Below are 16582 nucleotides of genomic sequence, written 5' to 3' on the forward strand. Positions count from 1 at the left end.
AGAGAATCATCCATCGGCTGCCTCCTGCATGCTCCCCACTGGGAATTGAACCCGCAACCCGGGCATATGCCCTGACCGGGAATCAAACTCTGACCTCCTGGTTCATAGGTCGATGCTCAACCACTGAGCCGTGCCGGCCGGGCTGGACCACTGTCTTAGGGATCTATAGGGCTCCCCCCAAATATAATGGGCCAGCGCCAGCATGACTTGCATCCACTCATTGCAGCATTGATGGTGCTGTTTTAGCATCCATTTGTGTGAAAGGGATCTGGGGCGACCTCGGCTTGTTCATGGCGGTTTTAGGTGTCGTGATTCACCCACAGCAGGGGTTCCCAACCCCTCTCTGGCTGCAGCTGTCTCCCTCCCTCAGCAGCTTGTCTCTGCCTTAGTTCCGAGCAAAGAACTTGGGGGAAACTGTAGAAAATGGCAAGTTGTCCTCTGAAATGAAGAGTGATTTTTAAACATGGATGGCATTTAATCATTTAATATTTTTATTTATTTTTGATTTTAAAAAATATATTTCTCTATTGATTTCAGAGAGGGAGGGAGAGGGAGAGAGAAACATCAATGATGTGAGAGAATCGTGGATCAGCTGCCTCCTGCACGCCCCCTACTGGGGATCGAGCCCACAACCCGGGCATGTGCCCTTGGCCGGAATCGAACCTGGGACCCTTCAGTCCGCAGCCGACGCTCTATCCACTGAGCCAAACCGGCTAGGGCTAATCATTTAATATTTTTAGTATCTGTTCTTTTTAGTAATTTTCCCCCCAAATATTTTTAAAGATTGCTCTCAGGCGAATGTAATTAAAAAGCCATGCAGCCCTGATCAGGGAGGCTCAGCTAGTTGAGCATCGTCCGGTGCACCAAAAAGATCACTGGTTCGATTCCTGGTCAGGACATATGCCCAGGTTGTGGGTTCAGTCCCTGGTTGGGGTGCAGACAGGAGGCAACCAATCTGTTTCTCTCTCACATCGATGTCTCTCTCTCTCTCTCTCTCCCCATTCCTCTATCTCTGAAATCAATAAAAACATTTTTTTAAAGGCATTGCATCATGACACTATTGCACTTTTTTTTTAAGGTAAGAGTTTTGATGGTCAAAGTTGAGGTCAAGTTTCTAGCAAGCTGCATATCTGTGTCCATACTTTGACACCAATAGTTTCTCTCTCCCTCTCTCTGCTTTTTCTGCCTCTTAAGCCTGCACTTGTATATGTCCAGGAACAGATTTCCTGCAGCACTAGGTGCAGTTTCTTTTTTAAAGAACCAGCAGTAAAGCCTGGCTGGTGTGGCTCAGTGGTTGAGCATCAACCTATGAACCAAGAGGTCACGGTTCAATTTTGGGTCAGGGCACATGCCCAGGTTGTTGGCTCGATCCCCAGTAGGGGGCGTGCGGGAGGCAGCCAATTGATGATTCTCTCTCATCATGGCTGTTTCTCTCTCTCTCTCTTCCTGCCTCTCTGCAATCAATAACAATATATTTTAAAAAAGAGAACTGCAGTAGGATATCGCACAGCATTCAGGGTGTGTGTGTGTGTGTGTGTGTGTGTGTGGAGAGACTGGGATCTGGAAGGCCGGGGACTTCGGGAGTATGTGTTTCTGCCCTGGAGGTGCCCTGGCCTGCAGCCCGCACAGCGTGACCCGTGAGAAGTCCCTGCTCGCTCAGTCAGGAGAGAGGATCCCACAGGCTGGCAAGTCCTGTGCTTGAGGCTTCGCCCCAGTGAGTCAGGACCAGCCGGTTGGAGGTTTTTGGCCAGTGTGCCCCGCGGCGTTACAGCCCTCGTGTAGGAATTCTTCCTGCCCAGGACTGCGGTGGACATGGGTCTGATGTGTTTTTTATTTTCTCTTTTTTTTTTCTTCTTTTTTTTTGTCCTTTTTTTCCCCCGCCCTTGACAATCCCCTGGCCTCCCCTACCCCCCAGTGTCTTATGTCCATTGGTTGTGCTTATATGCATGCATACAAGTCCTTCGGTTGATCTCTTACCGCCTCCCTCCTGCCCCCCAACCCTCCCCGGCCTTCCCGCTGCAGTTTGACAATCAGTTTGAGGCAGCTCTGCCTCTGTATTTATTATTGTTAGAAGTTTATAATGGTCTTTATTATCCCTGAATGAGTGAGATCATGTGGTATTTTTCCTTCATTGACTGGCTTATTTCACTTAGCATAATGCTCTCCAGTTCCATCCATGCTGTTGCAAATGGTAACAGTTCCTTCTTTTTTACAGCAGCATAGTATTCCATCATGTAGATGTACCTCCACTTTTAAATTTGATTCCTATAAAACCAAGGTGATGATAGGGGAGACTCAGAGAAGGGAAGTGACTTTCACAGTGCTCTGTGACCCTTCCAACTCAAGACCACTTGGGGGCTTCAGCCAGTAACTGAGCCTGGTAGCTTCTGTTGAGCTCCGGGACCACCTAGATCTGGAATATGGTTGCTGTCATTTGTCAAGGCCACACCCAAACCTGAGTTCTAGCCAATGAAAGCAGCAGTGTCTCTGGGAGGAAAGGGCTGAGGCATGGGTAGGGTGTTTTTTAAAAATATATTTTTATTGACTTCAGAGAGGAAGGGAAAGGGAGAGAGAGAAACATCAATGATGAGGGAGAATCACTGATTGGCTGCCTCCTGCATGCTCCCTGACTGGAGATTGAGCCTGCAATCAGGGCATATGCCCTTGACTGGAATCAAACCTGGAACCCTTCAGTCTGCAGGCCAGCACTCTACCCACTGAGCCAAACTGGCCAGGGCGGTCTGATGGGGTTTTGGTGCAGCTCTGAGGAGGGCGAGCTCGGTGTGGGGACCAGCCCGCAGGCTCGCAGGGTGCACCCACAGTGAGGGTTGGTAAGAATGGATGTCTGGGAGAGGGCAGCCGATGACCCGGTCTCCCTGTGTTGCCCGTGGCAGGAGGCGCCCATCGAGCCGAGGCGACAAGCGGAGGACCCTGGCGAGCACAGAGAACATCCCTCCACAGCCCTGGCCGAGGATGGGGGTCCCGCCCCGAGGTAGGCAAACTTGGGGAGGGGGTGACAAAGACGGCTTCTGGGGTGTGTGTTTCTTTATGGTGGTGAATGCCTGGCTAAACAGGTTTGGGCATCTGGGTTTGTCCAAACCTGAAGGGGCTGCTAACTGGGCGATCCAGTGTCCCCAGGGCGGGAGAGCGTCCCAAGGCAGGGATGCCCTCGAATACCATCATGGTATTTTTGGTTCTGAAAACGGCTGCTGTGTTTTCCGTACAGGGAGGTGCCTTTTGCTAATAGAAGGGGAAACCCCGTGGGCCGAGCCCCAATAAAATGCTTTCTCCGGCAGCCGCTGGAGGGGCTTTACTAAGCGGGCGCACAGCTGGGGTGCTGGGCGAGGCTCCCAGTCAGAGTTGCCTTGGAGGGTTGTTAGTCAGAAAGGAGCAGGGCGAGCCTCTCCTGATTAGATGTATTTTACTTTTAAAAATATTTTTATTGCCGAAACTGGTTTGGCTCAGTGGATAAAGCGTTGGCCTGCGGACTCAAGGGTCCCGGGTTCGATTCCGGTCAAGGGCATGTACCTGGGTTGCGGGCACATCCCCAGTGGGAGATGTGCAGGAGGCAGCTGATCGATGTTTCTCTCTCATCGATGTTTCTAACTCTCTATCTCTCTCCCTTCCTCTCTGTAAAATATCAATAAAATATATTAAAAAAATATTTTTATTGATTTCAGAGAGGAAGAGAGAGAGAGAGAGAGAGAGAGAGAGAGAGAAACATCAATGATGTGAAAGAATCATTGATCAGCTGCTTCCTGCATGCCCTCTGATGGGGATCGAACCCACAACCCAGGCATGTGCCCTTGACTGGAATTGAACCTGGGACCCTTTAGTCCACAGGCCAATGCTCTATGCACTGAGCCAAATCGGCTAGGGCTTGTTTTAATTTAAAGATATATATATATATATTTATTGATTTCAGAGAGGAAAGGAGAGGGAGAGAGAGAGAAACCTCAATGATGAGAGAAAATCATTGATCAGTTGCCTCCTACACACCCCACACTGGGGATCGAGCTCGCAACCTGGGCATGTGCCCTGACCTGGAATCAAACCATGACCTCCTGGTTCAGAGGTCGATGCTCAACCACTGAGCCATGCCGGCTGGGTGAGGGTTTGTGTTTTGAAGCTACTGTGCTGAGGCGTCTTCAGGATCAGCTGTGATGTACACACTGCGTGTGTTGCCAGGGCTCTGACGTGGTGAAAGGGTCCAGTGCAGGGGGAGGGTCCTGGGCTGCATTTGTCACGGGTGTCTTTGAGCAGACTGCCTAACCCAGCCGTGGGCAAACTACGGCCCGCGGGCGGATCCGGCCCGGTTGAAATGAATAAAACTATTGAAAAAAAAGACCGTACCCTTTTATGTAATGATGTTTACTTTGAATTTATATTAGTTCACACAAACACTCCATCCATGCTTTTGTTCCGGCCCTCCGGTCCAGTTTAAGAACCCATTGTGGCCCTCGAGTCAAAAAGTTTGCCCACCCCTGGCCTAACCACTCTGAAGAAATTAGTTCCAGAAGTTTCCGCTTTGGGGCTATACACCCGGCAATTTGCAGGACTGTGGGTGCTGTTAGAGCGCGAGCCTCAGTGAAATTCTAGGCTAGGAATGTGGAGGCGTCGTTTCCAACTTTTCTTGGCCAGAGTTTAGCTTCTGAAGTGTTGGCAGGAGGGAGTGCCTGGGAGCATCGCGCTGGGGGATAAAAGCAGTGAAAATTCAGGCGAAGGCTGGCCTGACGAGCACAAAGCCTCTGCCGCAGAGACTCCAGGCGCTCGGCGTTGCCCATCAGCTTAAGGTAACGGAAACGTGTCCGAGTGATGAGTAAACTGCAGATCTGATGCGCAGCGCGAGACAATGGAAGGTGGTTTTTGTTGTACTTTGTTGGGATGACAGAAGAGCGGCAAGATAAGAATTATTGTTTGTTCATGCAACCTGAGCCCATTTTTGTGGGGTTTCGGACTCTGTGTTCTTTTACATTTTATTTTATTGATGGATTGATTTGAGAGAGAGAGAGAGAGAGAGAATCACTGTGAGAGGGAAACATCCTAAGCACCCTGACCCGGGACCGAACTCACAACCCAGGCATGTATCCTGACTGGGAATCGAACCGGTGACCTTTTGGTGCACAGGATGCCACTCAACCAACCGAGCCACAGGGGCCAGGGCTATTTTTAAAAAATATTTTGTCTTATTCAGAATGAGACTGTGCATCACTCAAGGGGTAATTATGCCTCACTCAAGTCTGAGAAACGCAGCTCTAGCTCAGAGGCTGACAAACTAGGATGGTCCATATTCTGGCTTTGGGGAGCACCGTGCCTGCTCTGCGGACTCGGCGGTGCGGTAAGTAGCAAAGACGCAGCCACAGCCTGTCCATCCAGCAGGCTGTGCCCAGTGAAACCTGACCGAGCAGGTTTGCCGCCCTGGGGTTTGGTTCAGGGCGGCAGGCATGGTCTGTGAGGCCGGAATGGCAGTCTGTCCAGACATTTTCAAAGAGGCTTCTTTCATGATTCTCTTGCAATTCGAAATCCATTTCTCCTGTGATCTGGATGTTACTTGTCTCCTTTGGTTGTTTGGCTTAGGGACCTTGCATCATCCACCCGAGTGGCCGTGCTTCTCAGGGCGTGAAGGTGAAGGAGTGCGCGGGATGCTGTGAGTTGAAGGTGCGGGTGGGGTGCCCCTGAGAACCCGAGGGCGGGCATGGCGCTCAATTCAGGTGAAGTGACTTGGGGAAGGTTCGAGGCTCCCCCGAGGCTGCTGGAGAGGCTGGGAGGAAGAGCTCTGTGGGGATGTGTGTGCGCTAGGGTGTTTATTTTGTTCTGTTCCCTCGTTTGTGGAATTGTTCATGGGCACACATGTCCTGTGCCAATTAAAGGCAGATTGGTATGCGATTTATGAGAAGCATTTCCAATGTAAAGTCTTAAGCTCTGAAAGTGCAAGCTATGAAAAGGTTTGAGCGTCTTATAGGCCCTGGTGATTATGTCTCATCTAAGGAGCATAAAAGTGGTTTGTCTTTAGCAATACCTCAGTGAGGGTCTCCTTTAACAGTGGGTTCCTTGAGTGCCACCAGCACCCAGAGCTGGGATTCTCATATGCTTCTGCAGCGGAAGCAGTCAGGGCTCCCTAGAGGAATGGCTGTCTTTATTATTATTATTATTATTATTATTATTATTATTATTATTTCAAATATATATTTTTTATTGATTTCAGAGAGGAAAGGAGAGGGAGAGAGAGATAGAAACATCAATGATGAGAGAGAATCATGGATTGGCTGCCTCCTGCACGCCCCCTACTGGGGGTCGAGCCTGCAACCCCGGCCTGTGCCCTTGACCATGGCCTCCTGGTTCATAGGTCGATGCTCAACCACTGAACCACGCTGGCCAGGCATGGAATGGCTGAGTCTTAGGGCAGGAGCGTGGGGTGTCTTGTGCCAAAAAGTGAGGACATACTGACGGGAAGGAAGGATAGAAGGGAGGAAGGGAGGGAAGGAGTGAGGGCGGCGAAAGAATGTGGGCTTGGCATCAAGGACACAGGTTGAAATCATCATTGTATCAGGCCTAAGCTTGCTAATACATAACTCACGTCCCTGGTTGGTGGGATGTCCATAGCAACCTTCCTTGCAGACTTATTTAAATGTTTAATGGGTATGATATTAATGCATCTGCACACTGCTGAAGATCAAGTGGGATTGAGAAAGCCATGAAACAGTCACTCCTACTGAAATAGCAGGCATACGGGAGGCACCACAAAGTAGCCGTCTTATTTGGTTATGTGAGGGAGTCAGAAGTAATGGCTGTGAGCTTAGAAGAGGTTGACAGCAGGTTGAAAAGAGAAAGTCCACCCTGAGGGTTAAGTGCAGGACCCAGGAAGGGTGGGGGCCCTCCATGGGAAGGGGCTGTTAGGGACTGGGGGAGGGGCACTTCCTGGGGGAGGGGCGAGACTCTGGGATCTCAGCTGCTTGGGGAGGGGAGGGAGGGAGGGAGAGGGGAGGGAGGGGGAGAGGGGACTTTCAATACAGATCATTGTGAGGTGACAGATGGGCTAGCCAGGTCAGCCTGCCACTTCTTTGTCTGCTTCCCTCAATGCCTGGGCCACAGTGAAACTCCCGGAAGCACTTGGCTAGTTGTTGTGTGGATTCCATTCCTAAAGAGTGTGTAATAACCCGGGAAAAACACGTAGCTGTGAATCCACTTTTTAAAAAAGATTTAAATTCTTTATTGCTGAAAGTATTACATATGTCTCCTTTTTCCCCCATTGACCTCTCCCCGGCTGCTTCCCCCGCCCCCCCCTCCCCCCCCCCCCAGCACATGTCCCCGCCCCCTACTGTCTGTGTCCATTGGTTATGCTTATATGCATGCATACAAGTCCTTTGGTTGATCTCTTACCAACCCCCCCCCCCCCCCCCCCGCCGAAATCCACTTTTGAATGTTTTAAACTTCATGGTTCCAGCGGACTTGATTAGGGTTGTGGAGTTGAACCGGGTATCTCACACATTATGTGATTATGCAGCTTCGTTAATAGAGAAAGCATGTAAAATTCATGCAGTCATGGAGGGACCTGGAGAGTAGCATGCTAAGTGAAATAAGTTCCTCAGAGAAAGACAAGTATCACATGAAATCACTCATATGTGGAATCTAATGAACAACATAAACTTATGAGCAAAACAGATCCAGAGACACAGAAGCATGGAACAGAGTGCGAATCTCAGAGAGAAGGTGGGGCGTGGGTGTCAACCAAAGACCTTGTGTGCAAATATGCATGGCCCATGGACACAGACACGAGGGTGGTGAAGGCCTGGTGGGGGCGGGCCGGGCTGGAGGGGGTCAATGGGGAGAAAGGGGACATATGTAATCCTTTCAACAATAAAGATAGAAAATAAAATAAAGTTCATGCAGTCAGCTTTTCTCTAGTTCCCTCTTCTAAATTATAAAAAGGACGCCACCCAAGCTTTGGGGTTGAAGCTAGGAGCCGTGGGAACGCCCCCCTGGGGTCAGGAGTTGCCAGCGTAGTAACTGAAGTGCAAGGGCGCCTGAGTCACGGAGGTGCGAGGCGAGGAGCCTGCGTGGACTTGCCCGTCACGGGGCAGCAGGCGCAGGCAGGCCGCCGTGGGGAGCAGACAGGCGGCTTCCAGGCTCCGGGCTGATCGGGTCCCTGAAGGCAGCACAGCAGGCGGAGGCCCGGTAAGAGTCGCGCGTCCCGAGGCGTCCCCTGCCGCCCGTGCGGTGCGGTGCCCGGGGCTGGGGCTCCCAGTGCCTCTTTTGTTCTCGGGCTGTCGGAGCGGCTGGCGGCTCGCGGTGCAGTGCGGGGATCCGCGCACATTCTCCTCGCTCATTGTTCCGCCTGGAGATGTGAAATCCCGCACGTCGGGCGCAGATTCCGGGGCGCGCGCTCGCCACGCGTGTGTGCGGGCGCGCGCCGGGGCCGCCGGGGCCTGGGGATCCGGGCGGCGTTGGGCAGCTCTGCTGCTGGCGGGCGGTGCTCGGGCTGCCATCGAGCGTGACCGGGCCCTGCTCGTGCGGGCTCTGCGGCCCCGCCTTCCCTGCGGAGGGTCACCCGCAGCCGGGCGTGAGGACCCGGTCTTCCTTGCTTTTTGCCTTTCCTATGCCATCGCCGTGAGAAATAAGCGTTTGGATGACCCAGGCAGTGAATGGGGACACGGAAAGGAAATGGTGAGTCAGCCGCATCCAAATGAAAAAAAAAAAAAAGGTGATAAAATCAGGTGTGCATGTTTAGTCCGCAAAAAAAAAAAAAAAACGCTCTGTGGGTAAACTCACACGCAGCCTGCTCAGTGCGTGAAAAATGTGCGTGGGGAAAAGGGGCTCCGGGAGCCCAGCCTTCTCCAGCCCCCGGGTTTTGCCCTCCTTGGTGTGCTGGTGACACTTGAGAGGCGTGTATTTCTTTGCAGGCTTTACTGACTTGGGGGTGGTTGTGTGTGTGTGTGTGTGTTGCCTGCTGTAACCTGATAAAAGAAACAGATCATTACCAATGTTGGCCATGTTTCTAAATGATGGAAATGTCTTTGCGCTGCTCCCAGATGCTTTTGTGTGTGTGCGGGGAAATTGCGGTGTAGACCTGTGTGCACACACGCGGGCACACTGCGGCTGCATGCGCCGGCCTGTGCGGTAGAGGGCTGTGGGATGCACGCGCACTGGCCGTGCAGGGGGAGGGGGGGAGGGAGAAGGAGCTGGAAGACGGGTCCAGAAACCCACCCGGCGGCATCTGTAACTGAGCAGCCTGCTGCCTCACACACTGTCGGCAGAGTGACAGGATGCGTGGGTGAGAAGATGTTCACATGACACACAAAATAATAGAAGGTTTGGTACAGATTTCCCGAAAGGTCGGCATATTTCTTTTCTTTGCAAAGCAGGATTTTTGAGGGCATGTTCTAATTTCTTTACGTTTATGTTGTAGAGCAGTGTTTCATGGATGGTAGGGAAAGGGCCAGCTCTACGCTTTTGTCATGCACAGCGGAACAATTTTACACTTTCTCTCTTTTTAAAAAATATACTTTTATTGCTGACAGTTTAATAGGTATCTCCCATGTATACACTTTCTCTCTTACCTCTCTCTTTCTCTCTCTCTCCCTCCCTCCCTCCCTCCCTCCCTCCCTCTCTCTCACATACACACACACAGACACCTTAAGGAAAAACATCTGCAGGCCTGTTCTCCTTCACAGATGCATGAACAGCACACAGGCAGCAGCAACACTTAAAGAGAGTCATAAGCATACGTGTTGGTGTCAGCCATGAGGCTGCATAGGGCCCTGCTGCCCAGCGGAGTGACGGAGGGCCCCGGCCGATGCGCTAACTGCGCTTGTGCGCCGCGGCCCACCTGCTCCCCGGGGCCCAGCTCTGAATTTGGGAGAAGCCGATACCGAATGTGGCCTCTAGAATGCATTTGCTTGTCTCTCACCATGTTTACGTCTCTACCTCTTCTGTGCATTACAGTAGAAGAAGATGCCGGGCGGGGGGGGGCAGTAGGAGCCAAGCTGGCCAGTTGTGTCCACTGGTTGGCCCATCCTTCCCGGCCACTGGCCATGGATGCTTGCGTTTTGCAGCTGACTTCCCTGCAGCGGTGGGTAGTCGGGTCACTTCTGGGAGGCTTGTTGCCCTCCCTGGGTGTCTGCCCAGAGGCTACAGTTATTCAGTTTTCCACTTTTAAGAAATATTTGCAGGATCCTTTGTGTCAGTTCCTCAGCCTTCACACAGCCTTTTCACACATGTCTCCGGCCTCCCAGCCCGGGTCCCGGGTTCACTTCCCCCAAGTAGACTGGCCTCGGTGAGTGGGTTCTGGTGGCCGGTGACGGAGCGCCCCGCGGGCCCTGCAGATGGTTCGTCTGCTTCCTGCGGTGCCGGCAGGTGCTGCAGGCGCGTGGCCTGAACGCAGCCCAAGATGCCGAGCCTGAGCCTGCGCTCCAACAACGCGGGAGAAGGAACCCCGGGGGCTGCGGCACAGACCCCTCGCCCGGCTGAAAGAGGGGACTCGGGTCCCAAGCCCTCCGCTTCTTTGTTTTTCTTTTTCTTTTTTTAAAGACATTTTTATTGATTTCAGAGAGGAAGGCAGAGGGAGAGAGAGACAGAAACATCAATGATGAGAGAGATTCATGGATCGGCTGCCTCCTGCGCACTCCCCACTAGGGATTGAGCCCGTAGCCTGGGCATGTGCCCTGACCGGGAACAGAACCGGAACCTCCTGGTTCATAGTCGACACTTAACCACTGAACCACACCAGCCGGGCCAGAGGTAAGAATTTTTGATTCCCGGGGAGAGAAGCCAGGACTCGAATTCCCCTTAGAAATCACACATCAGGCCCGTGGGCTGTGCTGTTTGATTTATTTGCTGTCACCATCCAGGTGAACAAAGACATAAACATATGTGAGGCACACATAATGTCCCTGAGATCCATTTACAAAGAACACGAGCTCCTGTCAGCAAGATCCTTTTCTGCCTGCAGCGTGTAGGGAGGCAGCGGCCGTGCCCTTGACAGTAACCCTGCCACGGAGCTCTGGGCTGACGTCTCATGCAGTCACCTGCTAGCCACGTGTTCTCTCCGGTATCACTTATACGACACTTCTTACCTAATGATTTTGTTTGTAAAAATCTAGCCAGTGGGCCCTTCACCATGCTTGGAGGCCATTAAAGATGGAATAACTAGAAATTCGCATAAGATATTTAACATTTCTACACACACATGCATGCATATGTATGCATATGCAATTGTGTACACATACACATCACACAGATATGTGTGTCATAGACATTTTATGTAGTAGAAAGTACATAAAGTACATTTTCATGTACAATAAATATCTGAAGCCTATTGGGTAAATAATCCATTTCCAAGTATGGTTCTTTTCGTTGTTGTTAATCCTCGCCTTAGGATATTTTTCCATTGATTTTTCGACAGAGGGGAAGGGGGAGGGGGAGACACAGAGAGGGAAGCATCGTATAAGAGAGACATTAATTAATTGCCTCCCACACACGCCCCAACTGGGGCTGGGGACCCCAATCTCTTGGTTCATAGGTCGGTGCTTAACCACTGAGCTACACCAGTGGGGCAAACCACTTAATATTGTTAGATGGCCATTGTTTTATGGAAAAATTGAGTTACTTCCAATTGCCCTTAATGGACAGATAAAGCTAATTGAATCTGTGGTTGGTCTGGTTCTGCAGTCATGACGGCGTGGTGCTAAATTGGAGGAAGGGACGTGGGAGTAGAGATGGGCTGTTAGACGAGTCACCGCCAGACCTTCAGGTCCAACCCACGGACCTTCGAAGGGCCTTTGTTCGGTGGCCCCTGCGTTCAATTAGCACGAAATCAGAAGAAATACATTCTCAGTGGCCAGTCTCGGGTGACGTGAGCTTATTATCTCACTGGATACGGGCCTGTTTGTGTTGTTGGGTACCATGGACCCTGCAAAGTCACACCAGGCACAGATAAGCTCCCTCGAAGGCACTTATCCTGTTATTAGGAAAAACACTGTATAGCTAATGGCATAGGTTAGGCGCTTCAACAGCAGACATGTATCTCTCACTTGTGGAGTTCGGCAGCCCACGGCCAAGGACCCGTTTCCAGGATAGCAGAGGGCCAACTTGTTGCCATGTCCTCACATGGTGGGGAGCAGAGAGGGAGCGAACTCTGTGGGCTCTATTTTTTTTATTTCAATCCTTATTGGAGGATATTTTTTCCATTGATTTTTAGACAGAATGGAAGGGAGGGAGGAAGGGGAGAGAGAAACATCGACTTGAGAAAGACACATCGATTGGCTGCCTCCCGCAGGTGCCCCAAGTGGGGCCGGGGATTGAGCCTGCAACCCAGGTCCATGTCCTTGACGGGGAATTGAACCTGAGACCCTTCTATCCACGGGCTGGCGCTCTGAGCATTGAGAAAACTGGCCTGGGCTGTGGGGTCTCTTTTATAAGAGCCCGAATCCCATTCATGAGAGCTCCACCCTCGTGACCCAACCACCTCCCAAAGACCTCACTCCTGATACCATCACGTTGGGGGGCGGTAGGATTTAACATATGAATTTGAGGAATGCACGTTCACCCCAGAACATAAGTGCATGGACATGACTAGATGCTGGCTCAGCAGAAGGTGCTGGTCTCTGGAGTGCTGGTCTCCGGGGTGTAGGTCTCTGTGTGTGTGGGGGTGCAGGTCCCTGGGGGTGCAGGTCTCCGGCGTGCAGGTTCCTGGGGGTACAGGTCTCTGAAAGCCTTGCATAGAGCCCGCTGCCCTCCCCCCTCCCCGAGCTGCCCAGGCAGGTTGCTCCTTGGTAACGTGTCATTAGCATGTTCCCCATGAGAACGAACAACCAGCTCAACCTGAATGCCATTCCCGGGACGCTGGCTGCAGCTCCTTTTTCACTTCCTTTGTGTGGCCAGACTCCGTGCGGGGTGCACCCAGGAGCGTGTGCAGGAGTCCTCTTATCTGTCTGCTTTTGCTGGCTCTCAATCTTGCCATCACCAGCGATTTTATCCTTGGAAATATATTAACTTTTTAATTGAATTTATTGGGGTGACATTTGGGTAATGAAATGACATAGTTTCAGGTGCACAATTCTATGATCCATCATCTGTACGCTCTATTGTGTGTTCACCACCCAAAGTCAAGTCTCCTTCATCGCCATTTATCCCCCTTTACCCTCTTCTACCCCCCCACCCCCCTCCCTCTGGACATCGCCATGCTGTTGTCTGTGTCTATGAGGTGTGTGGGGGTTTTTCTTAATCCTTTCACCATTTTCACCCTGACCCCCAACACCCCTCCCCTCTAACAGCTGTCAGTCTATTCTCTGTATCTATGAATCTGTTTCTGTTTTGTGTGTTAGTTTATTTTGTTCATTAGATTCCACACATAAGTGACATCATATGGTACTCATCTTTCTCAGACTGGCTTATCTCACTTAGCACAATACCCTCTAGCCCAGGGGTGGGCAAACTTTTTGACTCGAGGGCCACAATGGGTTCTTAAACTGGACCGGAGGGCCGGAACAAAAGCATGGATGGAGTGTTTGTGTGAACTAATATAAATTCAAAGTAAACATCATTACATAAGAGGGTACGGTCTTTTCTTTTTTTAGTTTTATTCATTTCAAATGGGCCGGATCTGGCCCGTGGGCCGTAGTTTGCCCACAGCTGCTCTAGGTCCATCCATGCTGCCCCAAAAGGTAAAATTTCCTTTCTTTTTTATGGCTGAATAGTATTCCATTGTGTAAATGTATCACAGCTTTTTAAAAAAATTATTATTTATTGGGGTGAACCACAGCTTTTTTATCCACTCATCTACTGATGGGCACTTGGGCTGATTCCATATCATGGCTATTGTAAATAACTCTGCAGTGAACATAGGGGTGCATGCATGTATATATATACACACACACACATATGTACAGAGACACAGGTCTATACACATGCAAAATAAACACACGTGTAATATACATGATACAAACAGACATACATAAACACACACTTTACCCACACAGTAGTCATTTGGAAGCTATTGGAAACACAGCTTGGAATATGACCCCAGAAGAACCCCAAATTCCCATTTTTTTTGTTTTTTGTTTTGTGACCTTGATTTCCTGCATTCTTATCAATGAGGGCAATAAAAACCAATGCAAACCAATGCGTGGGTTTATGGCTTTGCGTTGCAGGTTTCGGGGGAAGTAGGAGGGCGGGGGGCAGAGCTGGCCCAGGAGGTGCTGCGCTCCTGTGGATGGTCCCAAGGCAGCGGTTCTCAACCTGTGGGTCGCGACCCCGTTGGCGGTCGAATGACCCTTTCACAGGGGTCGCCTAAGACCATCCTGCAGATCAGATATTTTCATTACGATTCATAACAGTAGCAACATGACAGTTAGGAAGTAGCAACGAAAATAATTTTATGGTTGGGTAACAACATGAGGAGCTGTATTTAAAGGGCCAGCAGGTTGAGAACCACTGTCCTAAGGGTGAGCGCTGGGGTGCAGGCGGCACTGCTCTCCCAGCAGGAGGAGTGGCCACAGCAGCACTGCCCTGGGTGCCCATGAGGCCCATCAGGAAGAGGGAGGGGCCCACGCTGGGCTGAGTCATTATTTACTAGTATTTCCCAGGGGCGTGGCTCCCACAGGCGAGTTCTCTCCCGCCTGGGTGGCTCTCACAGCATGTCCTGTCCAAGGCGCTCTGCAGATAGAGCTGCTTTTGAATAAGTGCATCCAATGTGGACCTAAATAGCCAAGGCACCAAGACCTGAGCAGTACATGGCAGCGCCTTTCATTCTCCCATTTCCCGGAGGTGCTGGGTACTGATGCAGTAGCAGGGGCCGGCGCTCCGAGAGGGTCAGTGGATGCTAGAGTGGAAGAGTTTTAGCAGAAGAAAACCTCCCAGGGTCCCTTGCGGCTTTGACATGAAAGGCTGGGCAGGCATTTGTGATTCATCTTGAGTTAGGACACGTTTCCCTGTCAACCAGCGCCCGACTGTCTGAGCAGGCACAAAACCTTAAGTGAAGGGGGACGTGGGGGTCGCAGGGCCTTCCCTCCGCGCTGGCCATCAGAGCCAGAGCCGCCCCTCAGACGGCGTTGTCGCGTGGACAGTACCACTGCCATTCTGAATTTTGTCCACACAGCTGCTTGGCTGTGCGTTGTTTACTAAAATACTCATTGCCATGTTCAGGTTGTTTTGATAACTTCCAGTTTGTCTTGGTGCGTACCTACTACCCATTTTTTAAAAATCTGACTGCCCACATCAGGTTAATACTAAGGTCTTACACTCGGCTGTTTTCTCAGCTTGTTTCTAAGCGGAGGCGGTGCCCGCAGCCTCCTGGGAGCAGAGGACGAACCTGTCCTCTGTCAGATGCGAGGAATTCCAGTTTCTGGCTGGGAGCAGGGTCCTGCCCTTGGACTTGCCGTAGTGCAGGGTGGGGACTGCGGCCCCGGCTGGCTCTGAAGCATCCACTGAACCTGGAGGGACCTTTCTCCTGGGGACATAGCAAGAGGGACATGGACAGGACACTTGCCACTTAGCACCCAAGACAGGGCTGGAACATGTGTAATTCCCAGGCCCAGTAGCATGTCCTGGGGTGCAGTTCATCCCTCAGCCACAAGGGGCGCTGGTCGTCAGGGAAACGTGTCCTCTCCCGCTGCTGGTTAATAAGTTGCAGGTCTGATGGGCACCGGTCTCCACTCGCTGGTTCCCGGTTTGCTGCCCTGGTCAGGGTCTCCTTTAACAGCGCAGAGCTGGTCACGTCAACGGACAGCTCTTGGCTTCCTGGGAGAGTCATCCCGCGGCTCATTTTATTGCTGTGTTGGGTCGCAAGAGGCAGTGTGTCAGCAAAGGTGTGGCCGGCTGGTTTGTTGCAAATGGAATAGTTGTTAATGCCTTGAGCTTTAGCTGCGGCACAGATGAACGTGTGTGTGAAGCATGTATGCATGGTTTTGTAGGCATGTTTATGTGTGTATGTATATGCATGTAAATACATGTATATATCATGAGAAGACGGAAATGGATTATGGATATGGAAATGGGTAAGAATTTGAAAAGATCAGCAAATGGTTGCAGCTTTCAAACGCAAGTCTTTCTTTTCATTTTTAATACTACGCCACTGATTTGAAAGGCTTTATTAATCAGTTCACTTGCAACCCGTCTTAGAAAGTTCTATCTCTTTGTATGTGGCGATTTCCTGGATGAAATAAGCCACATAAAAATATTGTTGCAGCATGAAATAAATATTTCTGAATAGACCTGTGTATGAGAATTTTCACATTGTTTTCTAAAAGCGTTTGTGTAAATTTTGATTTTTGCTCCCAAATGCAGCTTGTGTGGGCTTGCACGTGAGCCTATATGTCACGTGTGTGCGTGTGTTTTCCATACCTCCCGCCCTGTGGTGGGACGTGCCCATCTATGGCCTCACGGTGCCCAGTGTGTGCTTGGACTCAAGACCTGGCATTAGGAATCACGATGGGCATGGGCGTGGGAAAATGCCTACAGGTTTAATTCCTTACAGCGATTCGAGGAGATTCGCAAGCTCTGGGTCTAGCCCTGTTTGGGAAGAAGGTGTTCATTGGAATCGCTTGCTATTTTTATTTTTTTTTTATAAATTATTATTGGTATGGCA

General features: G+C 50.9%; 1 protein-coding gene across 2 annotated transcripts in view; it reads left to right on the plus strand.

Annotated features, from left to right (window-relative positions):
* SHROOM2 (shroom family member 2) overlaps window positions 1–16582 on the plus strand; it is a gene marked incomplete at its 5' end in the record, with an annotated part of 94188 nt that overhangs the window by 65952 nt on the left and 11654 nt on the right. The window contains one exon of one of the 2 annotated variants that reach the window (XM_081080914.1): window positions 2895–2992. In XM_081080914.1, the coding sequence (XP_080937040.1) occupies window positions 2895–2992 (98 nt within the window). Of the gene's footprint in view, window positions 1–2894; window positions 2993–8082; window positions 8665–16582 lie in introns of those variants that run through there. The other variant, XM_081080915.1, reaches the window with a different exon arrangement.

The sequence above is a fragment of the Myotis nattereri genome (genome assembly GCF_964212035.1).
Source record: "Myotis nattereri genome assembly, chromosome: X".
Lineage (NCBI taxonomy): Eukaryota > Metazoa > Chordata > Mammalia > Chiroptera > Vespertilionidae > Myotis > Myotis nattereri.